At 42.8% G+C, this 15,992-nt stretch overlaps 1 protein-coding gene across 1 annotated transcript; it reads left to right on the forward strand.

Moving 5' to 3' along the window:
• The first annotated feature begins 4,978 nt into the window (after positions 1 to 4,978).
• On the forward strand, positions 4,979 to 15,979 carry LOC139369901 (tumor necrosis factor receptor superfamily member 8-like). The gene is made up of 10 exons (XM_071109181.1): positions 4,979 to 5,038; positions 6,228 to 6,273; positions 12,480 to 12,584; positions 12,800 to 12,980; positions 13,231 to 13,478; positions 13,609 to 13,764; positions 13,952 to 14,107; positions 14,361 to 14,380; positions 14,484 to 14,736; positions 15,505 to 15,979. Exons 1-10 carry the CDS (start codon positions 4,979 to 4,981, stop codon positions 15,732 to 15,734), a joined length of 1,455 nt encoding a protein of 484 aa, XP_070965282.1. The 3' UTR covers positions 15,735 to 15,979.
• Positions 15,980 to 15,992: the final 13 nt, after the last annotated feature.

Consider the following 15,992-nt stretch of genomic DNA (forward strand, 5'->3'; position numbering starts at 1 on the left):
TATGGTCTGATATGGCCACTTCTTTGCATGCTAGAATCTCAATGATCAAAATCTCAATTATCCTTCCTCATATCAATTTCATGAGTTCCATGTTACCACTGCCTCCTCCTATAGACCATTGGTCTCAACTTTACTCCATCATAAAGAAGTTCATTTGGGGGAGAAAGAGACCACAGATTAAATATGCAACACTACAGAGAACAAAAGCATCAGGTGGACTTGCAGTTCCAAATCAAAAAAATGGATCACCTATCATTCCAAATGAATTTCCTGAAGACCTGGTTAATCCCAGAGGCTTCTGTTCCTTGGCGTGCTGTAGAAGAGTCAATAGTTTCACCAATTAGATTACAAGATGTATTCTTTTCTGGATTGACTCCTAGAAAATGTGTGTTATTGTGTGGACCCATTATAGCACACTCAGTAAATGTGTGGAAAGCTACAAAGAAGCATATGAGAACTAATCTTAAATTGCATTCATACTCTCCAATATGGCGTAATAAATAATAATTATTGTGTAAGAAACCATTTATATCAGATTCTTGGTCTAAGAAGGGTATGTATACTTTCAAAGACATTCAATTTGAATGGACTCCTCAGTTTCCAGGAAATCCACCAGTGTTTTAATGTCCAGGTTCATAATTTTGTCTTTACCTTCATCTCCGCCTATCCATGTGAGCCTATGGGCTCCCATGGGGAGCAGAACTAGCAGTACATCCATTGGTCAAACTTCTAAACGGACATGTGCCCCTCAAAAGCAGTGGAGAGAGAGAGAGAGCGAGAGAGTACTGGGGGAATGGCTGCAGGTCAAGCAGACACCGGATGACCACTAGGGGGTGTGGCAGGAGCAGATGTGACAATTAACCCCCCCCCCCCAAGGGCGCCATCTGGTGCACAACCCGACTTGTCAGGGTGTGAGGTATGGAAATCCTTTTGATCTGGAGTGTAGACTGGAGCACAGGAACGGTTAGCTTGGGATTGGGTCCTGGCAGAGGCACGAGGAACAGACCAGTCCCTCCTCCAGGTGCAATGACAACGGCGCCTGTGGTCCTGGACTGAGTTACTGTTAGATGAAGGAAGGCCAGTGATGAAGTCCAGAGCTATGTGTGACCAGGGGCGACTGGGTATGGGAAGAGGGCGAAGCCAACCGGATATAGGTTTGATGGAGGTTTTGTTCCGGGCACAGACCGAGAAGGATGAGATGAATTCCCGAGCGTCTCTCACCATGGTGGGCCACCACAATCACTGCTGCAGTAAGGCGACAGTTCGGTTCATGCCAGGGTGACAGGTGAGGTGAGTAGCATGGGCCAGCTGAAGAATTTCAGAGCAACTGAATCTGGCACAAACAAAGCCTTACAACAACCGTTTCCTGGATCAGACTGGTTCAGCTGAGCCTGACGAACACAGGACTCGATCTCCCAGGAGACAGCAGCAACGATGCAGGAGGATGGCATAATGATTTCTGGCTCGGTACCTGTGTTGTCTGCGGTGAACTGACGGGAGAAGGCGTCAGGCTTGGTATTCTTAGATCTGGGGCAAGAAAGGTTATACAACCTGCTACTGGGGAGGGGAGCTCCAGGCTGGAGGTCAATAGCACAGTCGTACGAGCGATGAGGCGGCAGAGACGAGGTGTGGTGCTTACTGAACACAGGAGCTAAACTGTGATACTCTGGAGGAACAGAAGACAGGTCCGGGGGTTCTGGAATGGACTGAGGTACAGACAAGGCAGGTGGGAGGACAGAATGTAGACAATTGGAATGACAAAATGCACTTCAAGTTGTAACCCTCCCGGTGGTCCAGTCAATCTGTGGGTTGTGTAGTTTTAACCATGGATGGCCCAGAAGCAGAGGAGAATAGGGACTGTCGATTATGTGGAAACTGATTTTTTCTTGGTGATTACCAGAGAGATGCTGGATGACTGGAACGGTTTTCTCACAGACACGGGAGAGAAGCTTACCGTTGAGAGTTTAGGCATCGAGAGGTGAATTAAGTGGAACAGTGTCCAGGCCCAACTGGCCCAACACCTCGGTCCAAAAAGCTCTCGTCGGCACCTGAATCTATAAGAGCAGCTAGAGGAAAAGTCTGACTCTGCCACACAAGGTTGGCCTCAAACAGGGGTCTGGGGGAACATGGGAAGGCGATTTGACCCAATCGTATTTTCCCCATATCCCCTGAGCCTCTCTCTTCTTGCTGGACGCAGGGAACAAGTGGAAACCAGATGACCAACCTGGCCACAGTATAGACAGCTCCTAGTATCGACACGCCGCTGCCTCTCCTCCGGAGATAGACGGTTCTGGCCGAGCTGCATGAATTCAGGTTCAGAACATGCCTGGGGTTGGGATACAGTCAGAGGAAAATAACAAGGCACTGAAGCAGATGTTAAGGAGCTTGCAACCTTAACTACCCTCTCCCTCCGACGCTCCCGGAGACGGTTGTCAATGCGGATAGTGAGAGAAATTAGTTCATCAAGATCAGGCTCCTCCCTGGACACCAACTCGTCATTTAGGGTCTCAGTGAGTGAGTTCCGGAATGCTCCCTGAAGAGCCTCCTCATCCCAGTCGCACTCTGCGGCGAGGGTGCTGAACTCATATGCCATTTCAGCAACACTCTGGGAGCCTTGATGGAGGGACAGGAGTCGTTTAGCAGCGTCCTTTCCACAAACCGTGTGGTCGAAAACCTTTCTCATCTCCTCCGTGAATCTACTACAGGAGAAGCAAATGGGTGACTGTCCCTCCCACACAGCAGTGGCCCAGGAAAGCGCTGCTCCACAGAGGCAACCAATCAAAAACTACATCTTGGCTTGTTCACGAGCATAAGAGTAGGTCTGTTGCTCAAATACTAGTGAACATTGTACCAAAAAGGCCCTGCAGGTTCCAAGATTACCATCGTAGCGCTCTGGAGTAGGAACAAACGGCTCCCGGGGCGGAGAGGAGGGACAGGTTGTGAGCTTTGGGCGAAGGTAGTCTCCAGAAGGGTTTTAAGAGCTTGGTCATGTTGATTGAGGGTAAACAGGTCCGGAGGGGAATCCTAGGGAGTGGTGGTGCGGTGAGTCCAGAACAGGGTAGCACGTGGTGAGAAGTGGAACAGGAGACAGGAGCCAGAGTCAGGGCGGCAAAACTGCAGTGAGAGGATAAACAGCATCAAGCAGGGAAACAGGTACAGCAGGGTAACAGGATCTTGAATAATAATAACGGCTAGAAGAATAAACTGACTGAGCAGAGATTACGATCTGACAGAGTGGAAGTGGCAGAACTGAGTATTTGCAGAGGTCTAGATAATGGAACAAGTTGTAGCTGGTAGGTATCTGCGGACTCTAGCACACCTGTTCCCAACCACACCATCACACACAAACAGAAAGGGAGGGAGAGAGAGAGAGTGTACTGGGGGAATGGCTGGGGGGGGGGGGGATGTGACAGGACCAAGGTGTCTACCCTGGACACATGGAAAAAAGCAGCAGTGGACATTTCTGAACTTGTAACCAACGGGCCTTTACATCCATGAATGTGTATCAGTAATTTGTCACTATTTCTGAGGCTTTATGATATATTGTTCAGCAGATTTACTATGTAATGTTAATTTATTTGTTTTTATCCCATGATTTATTTTACATGCTAGCACATTGCCGGAGAGGGGTGGGGGGGATTTTATACATTATAAATTCATAATGTATTGTATGAATCCTATGAATTGAAATAATAAAAACTAGAAAGTAAATGCTATAAATAATTTCAAATTCTTTATATTATGCAAACCAGATGGCACAATTGTTTTGTTTTTAAAATTGATGGATAGGTATGGGCACAATCCAACACTCAGACATAATTTACAAACAAAGCATTTGTGTTAAGTGAGTCCACCAGATCAGAGGCAGTAGAGATGACCACGTGTTCGCTTGATAAGTGTATGAATTGGACCATTTTCCTGTCCTGCTAAGCATTCAAAATGTAAAGAGTACTTTTGGGTGTCAAGGAAAATGTATAGGAGTAGAAAGTATATATTTTCTTGAGGAATGTAGTGGAGTAAAAGTAGGCTTGAAAGTTGTCAAAAATATAAATAGTAAAATAAAGTACAGATACTCAGTTTCTTTATACCACTGACTGTGGGAAGGTCAACATTTTTAAATGGTAATTACTTCTACTTGACATTATCATTCACCTGAAGACAGGACAAGACGTGATTTTGTTTTTTGCTAACATATGATGGGGGTCCCTGGGTCGCCGGTTTGCCTGGGCGGGGATCCATGAGCAAGAAAAGTCATTAAAAAGAAATCCCTGCATTATAACATTAATAAATCAACAGAGAGGAAAACCCTGTTTGAATACTAAAAAGCAGCCCTCGTCACTCTTTTCCTTTATCTGAAATAAGGATGGGTCGAAGCTATAGAGGTATGGCTCGGGAAAATGTCCCCTTTATCACACAATTGGAATTGTCTATACTAAAATCAACATTCAAGATCTTCAAGTTTATATCAGAAAGTTGGTTTTAGTGATGCCTCTAGTAATTTTAGTGATGCCTCTAGTAGTTTATATCAGAAAGTTGGTTTTAGTGAAGCCTCTAGTAACGTGTCTGGGTACCAGTCTTTTTAGCTAACGTTCTGATATTTGACAAATGACAGAAGCGGAAAGGAGTGTAATGTAATAAATGAACAGATGGCAATCAGGCTACGCCTCTAGTGCTGGGAAAACCAAAATTTAAATGTCGCGTAAATACTTCATTATCTGATATGTTGCCCGATTCGGTCCACGAGCGATTACCACAGATGGAAATGGCCAACACCCGCGCTATGTTAATCTGCTTCTTTATTGGACAACCCACTGACGACATAACCCCGCCAAACTCGAACATGAACAAAACCTCCACAGGCATCTATTTGAGCACCTTGATCAGAGAGAGATTCAATCAGGCATGGTAAAACAACACGTTTCGGCTGGTTTCTTTTGAAAAACGACATTTTTTACAACTAGCATCTCAGTAGTTTGAAATGGATTATCAACCCCGTATTACCTCATATCCTTTGAGAATACTTTGCTTTTTTAATCTGGTGAGTAGCCTAGCCAACCGTATGTTTTACTGATGCGATTGGGTTTAGTTTAGGTAGACCTAATGTAATTGCATTTTTAATGAGGAGGATGATGAGACCTAGTAAATTATTATGACTACATGTTAATGATTATTGTGGAGATGATGATGGTGGTTTATTATCATATGTTATTATGATTTTTGTTATTGGTGTTTATAATAAATATTTTATAGTTAGAATTACAGTAGTCTGTTACATTTGACATTGTTATAAATGGCAGTGTAACCATTATTCTTAAATGTAACACTATTCTCTCTTGGTTGATACATGTTTTAATAATGGAAAATAGCCTGCAGGTAAGTGAACAAGAAAGAAATGACTAGGTAGCCACTGCTCTTACAGGAACAGAAACCTTTTTAACCAAAACCCCAGCGAGGCCTGATGGTAATTGGTCCTATACTGCCAGTAAAAAGTCATTCTGGTATTGTACATAGTTATATGTAGAGCAGGTCATCCACTGAAATCAAGAATGCTCTCATAACATGTTAGTTAACACCAGGGGGTTAGTTTATTGACTGTTTTATAAAGCTTATCAATCTGAAAGAACTGTTAATATAAGAGTTTAAATTGTGTAGTTGTTTTTTTTTGTTGCTTAACAAAAACTTTACTTATGACAGCACTATTATTGATTTGGCCTAATATTGTTTTGATTGCCAGTAGCCTACAGCCATAATAAGCTTAATATGTGTCAACATGAACTTGAATGTGGAGCTCAAGATGACCCTTTGGAATTTGTCCACTTAGTCAAACAATCTTTCCCAATAGGGAGATAATACTATACTATTACTACAAATAATAATAATAATAATAATAATAACTAGTATTATAATACTATTCAGTTTTTTGTTTTGTATAAAAACATTTTTACCAATAATTTGTTGGTTTGTTTGTGTGGGTGGTTTTGCCAGGTATTTGTTGCTACATTCTGTCACATTGGTCACTGTTTTCTGAACTGGTTTGTGGTTTTGAGAGGAAATGTAGGTGTCCTGTAGATAAGTGTGAGGTGGCCTTGGCATTTCCATCGTGCGTGCAATGTTCGTCATAGCTGACGTCCACTCTGGGAACTGAAATATCCTGTTGTTGCGAAATAAAATAATGATTATTCTAATGAAAAATATTCTCCCTCTCTCTCTCTCTCTCTCTCTCTCAGGTTTGTTCTGTGTTGTTGTCTAGCTGTCCTCGTACCTGTGACTCAGGTAACGTAATCAGCTTCCCCCTGATCTAGAGTGTAAAAGTGTGGTGAAAGATTACACTTGTCTCACAGTAGTTACGTGTCCATCTAATTGGCAACATATCTTCATGCGAATATTTTGAAATCCACATAAAAACAATATTCGCATTTTCCCACCTGAGATGTTTCCATCAAATTGACCAGTTGCGGAGAAAAGGCTGTGCGTGATGACGTGCTGCACATAAACATAACTTTTTCGGTTAAATTCTCATGTACCAAATAAAGAATACAAGTTAAATGGGTTTCCATCGAATTTTCAACTCTACTATTGGTTTTGTAAAAATCAATTACTGATGGTTTTGTTAAAAAAAACGTTTAGCCTTATATTGCAAATGTGCCCACTCTGGTCTTGGCACATGCGCTCTAGCCAACAGCTGGCAGAAACATTGCGGGTAGGATAGCCTACATCTGGGTCATTCCACCAAGGGCCGAGTGTCTGCGGGTTTTTGTTTTTTCCTTTCAATTAAAACCTAGACAACCAGGTGAGAGGAGTTCCTTACTAATTTGTGACCTTAATTCAATCAATCAAGTACAAGGGTGGAGCGAAAACCCACAGACACGCATCCCTCTGTGGAATGAGTTTGACACATGTAGCCTACATGATGAGATTATTATGGATGAAAGAGCGATATTATTTGTATTCGTCAAAAAGCAACCAAGCATCGATAATCATGTCTCCAGAATAAGGCCCTGGATATTTATTGGAAAGGAGCATTAATCACCGCGTGCACTTTCAACACCTTCTGAAGTTCATAATAGCGTATTTCATCTGTAGCCTAATAAACAGTAGCGGTGCGTGGGTAAAATGTGTTGTGCGATGTTTGCTCAATAACCTGTTAGTTCAACTTCATATGCCTTGACACCGTGATATATAGGCCTAAAACCGAGACAGTAATAATTCAACCACACATTTGTTTCCTTCCAAAACCGGAAAGTCCACAAAACAAATTGCATGTACAAACAGTTACATGACCTGCAGCATGGTCAATCAATGTAATGTTTCAAGCATTTTCGGAATACTAAGGAACTATTGACTTAGAACCACCGAGTTAAGTCGCAAAGAAAACAGGAGCTGCCTCCACTATTCCAGAACCATTTAAACTTCGACATGTCAACGTCATCTAATTACCAATGCTTAGTCTAATACAGTAAAAACTAAAACATACCAAAAACGATTTAGTCCAATCAACAACGTAAGATACATATGATGTGGCTGTCCATGGTACTGATTTCTGTGTGCAAATATGTGTGTGCGTGCAAGTAGAAAAAAACATGTTGACTCACTATTTATAGAGAAACGCCAACGTCATCCTCCTCTTTCATGTTGACTAAACGGTCTATGACTCTGTCATACAATACAGTACATGCTTTTTAGTTTTTGTTGTCCTAGGTTACCTGGCTAAAATACTTGCTCTCCTAACTTATTTTCAAAGGAACGATAAGCCAGGCCAGGTAGTTAACATTAGCATACTACATCCACTGTAACTACATGTTGAACTTCCATCCTCTCAGGCCAGGGGCACAATGTATGAATTTATGGTTGGATCAGAATCGGCAATATAATAATTTGGCTAAACAGAGAATTAAGTACAACCACAAGTCCACAGAAGAACAAATCCTTGTGTGAGTCCCAAGTTTACTTCCGTATGATGGTTATTATATCAATATTTCCATCACCATTTCTCGCATAATACATTTTACCAAAACAAAAATATCCCATCTTGTCTTGCGCATTTTGTTTTGTCGTTTACCGACAAAATGTTCCATTATCCGACATGTACGTTACGCGCATAAAAAGGTTGGATGGAAACGTGGTTACTGATACATGGTGAATTCACTTCATGCCATTCAGTAATTGAAAATGGATTCAACACTGTCAGAAACTGCCACTTCGGAGCCTATGATGAAACGTCATGGCACAGGAAGTAGCTGAGCACATACAGTGGGGCAAAAAAGTATTTAGTCAGCTACCAATTGTGCAAGTTCTCCCAATTAAAAAGATGAGAGAGGCCTGTAAATTTTCATCATAGGTACACTTCAACTATGACAGACAAAATGAGAAAAAAAATCCTGAAAATCACATTGTAGGATTTTTAATGAATTTATTTGCAAATTATGGTGGAAAATAAGTATTTGGTCAATAACAAAAGTTTAACTCAATACTTTGTTATATACCCTTTGTTGGCAATGACAGAGGTCAAACATTTTCTGTAAGTCTTCACAAGGTTTTCACACACTGTTGCTGGTATTTTTGCCCATTCCACCATGCAGATCTCCTCTAGAGCAGTGATGTTTTGGGGCTGTTGCTGGGCAACACAGACTTTCAACTCCCTCCAAAGATTTTCTATGGGGTTGAGATCTGGAGACTGGCTAGGCCACTCCAGGATCTTGAAATGCTTCTTACGAAGCCACTCCTTCGTTGCCCGGGCGGTGTGTTTGGGATCATTGTCATGCTGAAAGACCCAGCCACGTTTCATCTCCAATGCCCTTGCTGATGGAAGGAGGTTTTCACTCAAAATCTCACGATTCATGGCCCCATTCATTCTTTCCTTTACACAGATCAGTCGTCCTGGTCCCTTTGCAGAAAAACAGCCACAAAGCATGATGTTTCCACCCCCATGCTTTACAGTAGGTATGGTGTTCTTTGGATGCAACTCAGCATTCTTTGTCCTCCAAACACAACGAGTTGAGTTTTTACAAAAAAGTTATATTTTGGTTTCATCTGACCATATGACATTCTCCCAATCTTCTTCTGGATCATCCAAATGCTCTCTAGCAAAATTCAGACGGGCCTGGACATGTACTGGCTTAAGCAGGGGGACACGTCTGGCACTGCAGGATTTGAGTCCCTGGCGGCGTAGTGTGTTACTGATGGTAGGCTTTGTTACTTTGGTTCGAGCTCTCTGCACGTCATTCACTAGGTCCCCCCGTGTGGTTCTGGGATTTTTGCTCACCATTCTTGTGATAATTTTGACCCCACGGGGTGAGATCTTGCGTGGAGCCTGAGATCGAGGAAGATTATCAGTGGTCTTGTATATCTTCCATTTCCTAATAATTGCTCCCACAGTTGATTTCTTCAAACCAAGCTGCTTACCTAAATTACAGGCCTCTCTCATCTCTTTAAGTGGGAGAACTTGCACAACTGGTCGCTGACTAAATACTTTTTTGCCCCGCTGTACATGTAACTGCCAAAATAAAGGAAACACCACCACAAAGCGTTTTAATGGTGTTTGGCCACCACCAGCCCCAAGACAGCTTCAATCTACTTTCGCATAGATTTTAAAAGGGTCTGGAACTCTATTGGAAGGTTGCGACACCATTCTTCCACGAGAAATTCCATAATTTGGTGTTTTGTTGATGGGGGTGTAAAACGCTGTCTCACCCCATAATCAAATCAAATTCTATTGGCCACATACACATATTTAGCAGATGTTATTGAGGCTGTAGCGAAATGCCTGCGTGTCTAGCTCCTGCAGTGGAGTAATATCTAACAATTCACAACAATACACACAGATCTAAAAGTAAAATAATGGAATTAAGAAATATATAAATATTAGGACAAGCAATGTCGGAGTCCAGAGTATAATATATATATATATGATGTGATGGAATGTATATTATGGACAGTATGTGGAAAGAATATTTAGTGTATCTGTAGAATACGTAGAGTAGAATAGTACATACAGCAATAGTTGAATAGGATGGCATTGACTAGAATACAGTATATACACACATATGAAATTAGTAATACAGCATGTAAACATTATTAAAGTGACCAGTGATTCCATGTCTATGTACACAGGGCAGCAGCCTCTAAGGTGCAGGGTTGAGTAACCGGGTGGTTGCCGGCAAGTGACTAAGTTCAGAGCAGCGTACTGTGTGGAGGCTGACTAGTGAAGCCTATTTAACAGTCTGATGGCCTTGAGATTGAAAAAAAAGCGCTTCTGTCTCTTGGTCCCAGTTTTGATGCATGTAAACCCCCTATGCTCCTTTGAGTCCCCTCTTTCAAAGTCACTGAGATCTCTTCTTCTAGCCATGGTAGCCAAAATAATGGGCAACTGGGCATTTTTATACATGACCCTAAGAAAGATGGGATGTTAATTGCTTAATTAACTCAGGAACCACACCTGTTTGGAAGCACCTGCTTTCAATATACTTTGTATCATTTACTCAAGTGTTTCCTTTATTTTAGCTGTTACCTGTAGTTTTCTGTGGTTTTCGTGGCATGTCATACTCTTTTTGGCCAGACAGAATCAGATACATGGGCTACATATAGTAAGACAGAGGGGCACTGTTTTGCTCAATAGGATGCGTTTTCCGGTGTGAAATTGAAGGAAAGTTTGCGAGTGCACTGTTCGGATCACTGTTTTATATACTGCATACACTAGATGACTGACATTGGTTTGGATGTTGGAATCATTTTGGATAAACTTGCAAAGGTAACCTACTTTTCTGTCGCCGGCCCTGTTTGTGTACTGTCTAACAGAGACTAATTTAAGTACTTACTCTTCAACTTCCTTTTTCATCCTATGTTGTTGCACAAACCACAAAACACTTCCTTATGACACAGCTGCAATATGTAACTTTTTGGGCGGCCACAACAAATTCACATAGAGTGTGAGTTATAGATCTGTCATTCTCATTGACAGCAAGTCTAAGAAGAGCTGGTCATGGGTGCACCTCAGCCACGCTCAAGGTACTAAATGATATCATAACCACCATCGATAAAAGACAGTACTGTGTAGCCGTCTTCATCGACCTGGCCAATGCTTTCGACTCTGTCAATCACCGTATTCTTATCGGCAGACTCAATAGCCTTTGGTTTCTCAAATGACTGCCTCGCCTGGTTCACCAACTACTTCGCAGACAAAGTTCAGTGTGTCAAATCTGAGGGCCTGTTGTCCGGACCTCTGGCAGTCTCTATGGGGGTACCACAGGGTTAAATTCTTGGGCCGACTCTTTTCTCTGTATATATCAACGATGTCGCTCTTGCTGCGGGTGATTCCCTGATCCACCTCTATGCAGACGACACCATTCTATATACTTCTGGCCCTTCTTTGGACGCTGTGTTAACTAACCTCCAAACAAGCTTCAATGCCATACAACACTCCTTCCGTGGCCTCCAACTGCTCTTAAACGCTAGTAAAACCAAATGCATGCTTTTCAACCGTTCGCAGCCCGCACCCACCCGCCCGATTAGCATCACTACTCTGGACGGTTCTGACCTAGAATACGTGGACAACTACAAATACCTAGGTGTCTGGCTAGACTGTAAACTCTCCTTCCAGACTCATATCAAACATCTCCAATCCAAAATCAAATCTAAAATCGGCTTTCTATTTCGCAACAAAGCCTCCTTCACTCAAACTTACCCTAGTAAAACTGATTATCCTACCGATCCTCGACTTCGGCGATGTCATCTACAAAATAGCTTCCAATACTCTACTCAGCAAACTGGATGCAGTCTATCACAGTGCCATCTGTTTTGTTACCAAAGCCCCTTATGCCACCCACCACTGCGACCTGTACGCTCTAGTCGGCTGGCCCTCACTACATATTCGTTGCCAGACCCACTGACTCCAGGTCATCTATAAGTCTATGCTAGGTAAAGCTCCGCCTTATCTCAGCTCACTGGTCACGATAACAACACCCACCCGTACCACGCGCTCCAGCAGGTAAATCTCACTGGTCATCCCCAAAGCTGCCAACACCTCCTTTGGCCACCTTTCCTTCCAGTTCTCTGCTGCCAGTGACTGGAACGAATTGCAAAAATCGCTGAAGCTGGAGACTTACATTTCCCTCACTAACTTTAAACATCAGCTATCTGAGCAGCTAAATTATCGCTGCAGCTGTACATAGTCCATCTGTAAATAGCCCACCCAATCTACCAATCTAAATTAGGCAAACTATTATAATTTTAGCAACCAGGAACTGGCAGAGCGATGTCTGCATATTGCATCTTTAAAAGGAAAGATTGGTTGTGGTTTGCAGGCAACTTCACATTCAGAGCAGTCTTTGGGGAATCATTCTTCCATTCCTGGATCTTAACTTCAGTGAACCCATTGTACTTACTAAAGTGACAATGCATTGAGAGAGAGAAAGATTTAGGGAAGTGTGTAATCAGGATGTTGATACATTATGTGAACAGCTCTCTGTCATTTGTGTTTGTAGGCTTCATCATTAACAAGTGTAAGTGTGTCCCTTGTCCCAATGGCTACTACTGGTACAAGCTTAATGGCCGTCCTAAGTGTGACTTATGTACTGAAGCCTGCTCAGGTAAATTTTAGATATAGGCATTACCTTGTGTTAGTTCATTCCTCTACACAATAGACATCATACCCATAATTTGTAGTTTAACTCAAGGTAACAATAGTTTCATGTAAAATGCTGCCGTTATTTTACTTTTGAATAGAGTGGATAAACATATTCAGAGCAAATGTCTCATTGATAATTTGTGTGTTTGTGTGTCTTGTCTTTGTTGGTGGGCAAAGTTGATCGGCACTTGACACAGGTGAAGGAATGCCGCCGGGACTCAAACCGGGAGTGCCACTGTGTCAGGGGCTTTTTCTGTGCCAGCACTGCCCAGTATACCTGCAGGAGGTGTAAACCGTGCGTGTCTGGCACCTTCTCCAACACAGCAAACCTAGCTACGTCCTGCAAACCCCACACAGTGTGAGTCCACAGCTACAGAACACTGGTACCGAGCACCACATGCACTGTACTGATTCACATGTTGTCTACCTATAAATATCGCAAATATGATGCTGTAGCTCCTTCTACTGGATTTGAGTCATTTGAAACTAACAATTGTACCCAAGGCCTACTTTTACAGTAAATGAAATGATTATTAGTACTAGTAGTATCGAACACTGTACTTTCTCATTTAGATAAACACGTTATCTCCTGGCTTCTCCCCTACCAGTTGTGGCCATAAGGGAATGACCATGGTAACAGAGGGCACTGCCTCTCAGGATCGTGTGTGTGCCCAGACTTCCCCCACCTCTCCTACAACTACTGCACTTCCACCTGCTCAAAGCTCAAAGATGTCCCTTCGTTCTGCTATATCCAGTGGTGTCGGCACCAACAGAGAACTCCTCATCGCGAGATCTGCATCTCGACTGGTTTGGTCTCCTGAGGGTATGGCTCTTAGAAAAGCTTTCTCATACTTGAGTGAAATCCAAGCATTTCCTGCTCTGTCCCTGGAGCGTTTTAACAAGCTTCACCAGTCAAGTACTAGAGGTCTTGTTGTCCTGTGACGTCACCCTGCCATTTAATCACACATGTTGTCTATTTATTCCAGACGTTCTCATCAGGTCCTCTCTGTCCCAAGCCAGGAGAGACCCCTCCATCTCCCTCGCAACCAAGCTCACCACCAGGAGAAAGCCATGCAAGGTGGACAGTGACACCTCACCTGCAGAGTCTGCCTCTGCACCCCCTCTTACCACAAAAGACAATGGTATAGTTCTCAAAAGACTAGAGTATCCCCTCTCTCAATTTCTACTAGATGTGACAATTCATAATTATTTCAGAAATTAATTTGTAGTTGGTGTAGTCCTTTAAATGGTCTGTTATATTCAGTGAAGGTAACATAACACTGACAGGTTCACCACTACAGCCTGCTTCTGTCTCTCTGTTCACCCCAGACTCACCTCATCTCCCAGTCCCAGCCTCTGGACAGAGCCCTCCCAGTCTCCCTTTGCTGCTGCTGATAGTTGGGCTCCTAGGGGTCACTCTGCTGCTGATTGGTTACTTTGTGGGGTGTAGGGGGAGGTCACTGGAGTCCATGCACAAGTGGAAAGGTGAGAGAGTAAAGTGGTTAGATAACAAACACATATGCAGTGATACATGGAATTTTTCTATAAGACACAGTAAGTAAATAAATACACTAGCAACAATTATTGACAAAGCGAACACTAACACCACCTATACTCCCCTGCAGGGGGAGACAGTGAAACATTGTGTGTATACATACGTGAAAAACAATGTATTTTGATTACTATTATACTCAGTCTAAGACTTGACCACTTATAAATATAATTTTGATTCCTTTAGGTCCAATATTTGGGAAATATGTGAGTACAGTACTTATTCTCTAGTTGCATTAAGTTTGAATCAAACTACTGTCCATTGTTGCTAGAAGTATAAATGTTGACTTCTCTACCTTGGGACAACCAGATTTGTAAGGAAAGTCTGAGAGGGAGCTATAAAGCGTGGGAGTGCCAGCCTTGTCCTGCTGCCCTACAGACGGCTTCCTATAAGCAGGCCAAGCTGCCACAGGAGAGAATCCCACACCTGGAGGCCCAGCATCTTCTGGGGAGGGAGACTGGGGGAGATCCTAGACGGGAGGGTACAGGGTCACAACCTCCAGGGGGCATGCAGAATGTCTCAGTAGATCCCTCTGGAGGAGAAAATATTAGCAACATAGTAGGTAGGTGTAGTGGATCACTCTGCACTGTTACTGATTTATTAAATGCATGAATGTCATATTATTACACTGTATATGTTATGTTTGCGTGATGTGCAGACACATTTGGAGAGTCATATTTTCTGCTACATTGTCCAATAACTAGGGCCTAGAGCCCTCAAACTCAACTCTGGACCTCAAAACGCTGGACCTTTTTTTTCATAGTTCCCCTTTAATCGGGGATTGATTTAGATCTGAGACACCAGGTGGATGCAATTAATTATCAGGTAGAATAGAAAACCAGCAAGCTCAGACCTCGTAGGGTAAGAGTTGATTACCCCTGGCCTAAAGGGTCGGGAAAACTCAGGTCTGGAAAAATGTGACTGTGTTCTGCACAAGGAAGTTTTTTTTTACATGCGTCCGAGTTCACATTACCCGTTCCAGTTGTTTTCTTTGGCCGCGAGTTGAGACATACTTCTTCTAGTTTGAACTTCCTGTTAACGTTTCCCTGCCAAGAAACAGTAGCACCAGTGCAGTGCATACTTTAAATCAGGGTCAGAGGTTAATTTAGTGAGGATACAGGAAGCCAGAATCATGCATACAAAAACAGAAGCATATGCTGCTGAGTGATGCCAGCTTTTCACTTCCTCTGTGTCATATTGTTAATTTATTACACTGCTAAGTCCACCAGGTTTTACATCAGCATTTACTGTGCATAATATATATACATTTGTGTCACCTGTTTCAATAGTTTCATCTGATAATGTTTGTGCTTGTTGGTGTTTGATTCAGGGTCCATATACATCTACTCTCCAGGGACGGTTGTCCTGGGATCCAACAAATCAGACAGGGAGGGGGATCAAGGGGAGAGTGGAGGAGAGGGCTGTCCCCTCACCAGCAAGCCCCAGCAGGAGTCCTCCTACCCACTCCCTTGGGGCTCCGCTCTGGGGCCAGAGGGAATGAGTACGCCGAAGGATACCTGCAAAGAGCTGAGCTACCCCGTCCCAGCCACCAGCAATTGAAAACGATTAAAAAAATGGTGAGGGGGTGTGAGGGGGGGCAGGTTCTGTCAATATCATACCATCTCTGGGAGAGGGAGACTGAATATTATTTGCTACTGTAAAGACAGACTGAATATTATTTGCTACTGTAAAGACAGACTGAATATTATTTGCTACTGTAAAGACAGATTGAATATTATTTGCTACTGTAAAGACAGACTGAATATTATTTGCTACTGTAAAGACAGACTGAATTGCAAAATACACTGGGGTCTATGG

The sequence above is a fragment of the Oncorhynchus clarkii genome, chromosome 17 (genome assembly GCF_045791955.1).
Source record: "Oncorhynchus clarkii lewisi isolate Uvic-CL-2024 chromosome 17, UVic_Ocla_1.0, whole genome shotgun sequence".
In the NCBI taxonomy this organism is placed as follows: Eukaryota; Metazoa; Chordata; class Actinopteri; order Salmoniformes; family Salmonidae; genus Oncorhynchus; species Oncorhynchus clarkii.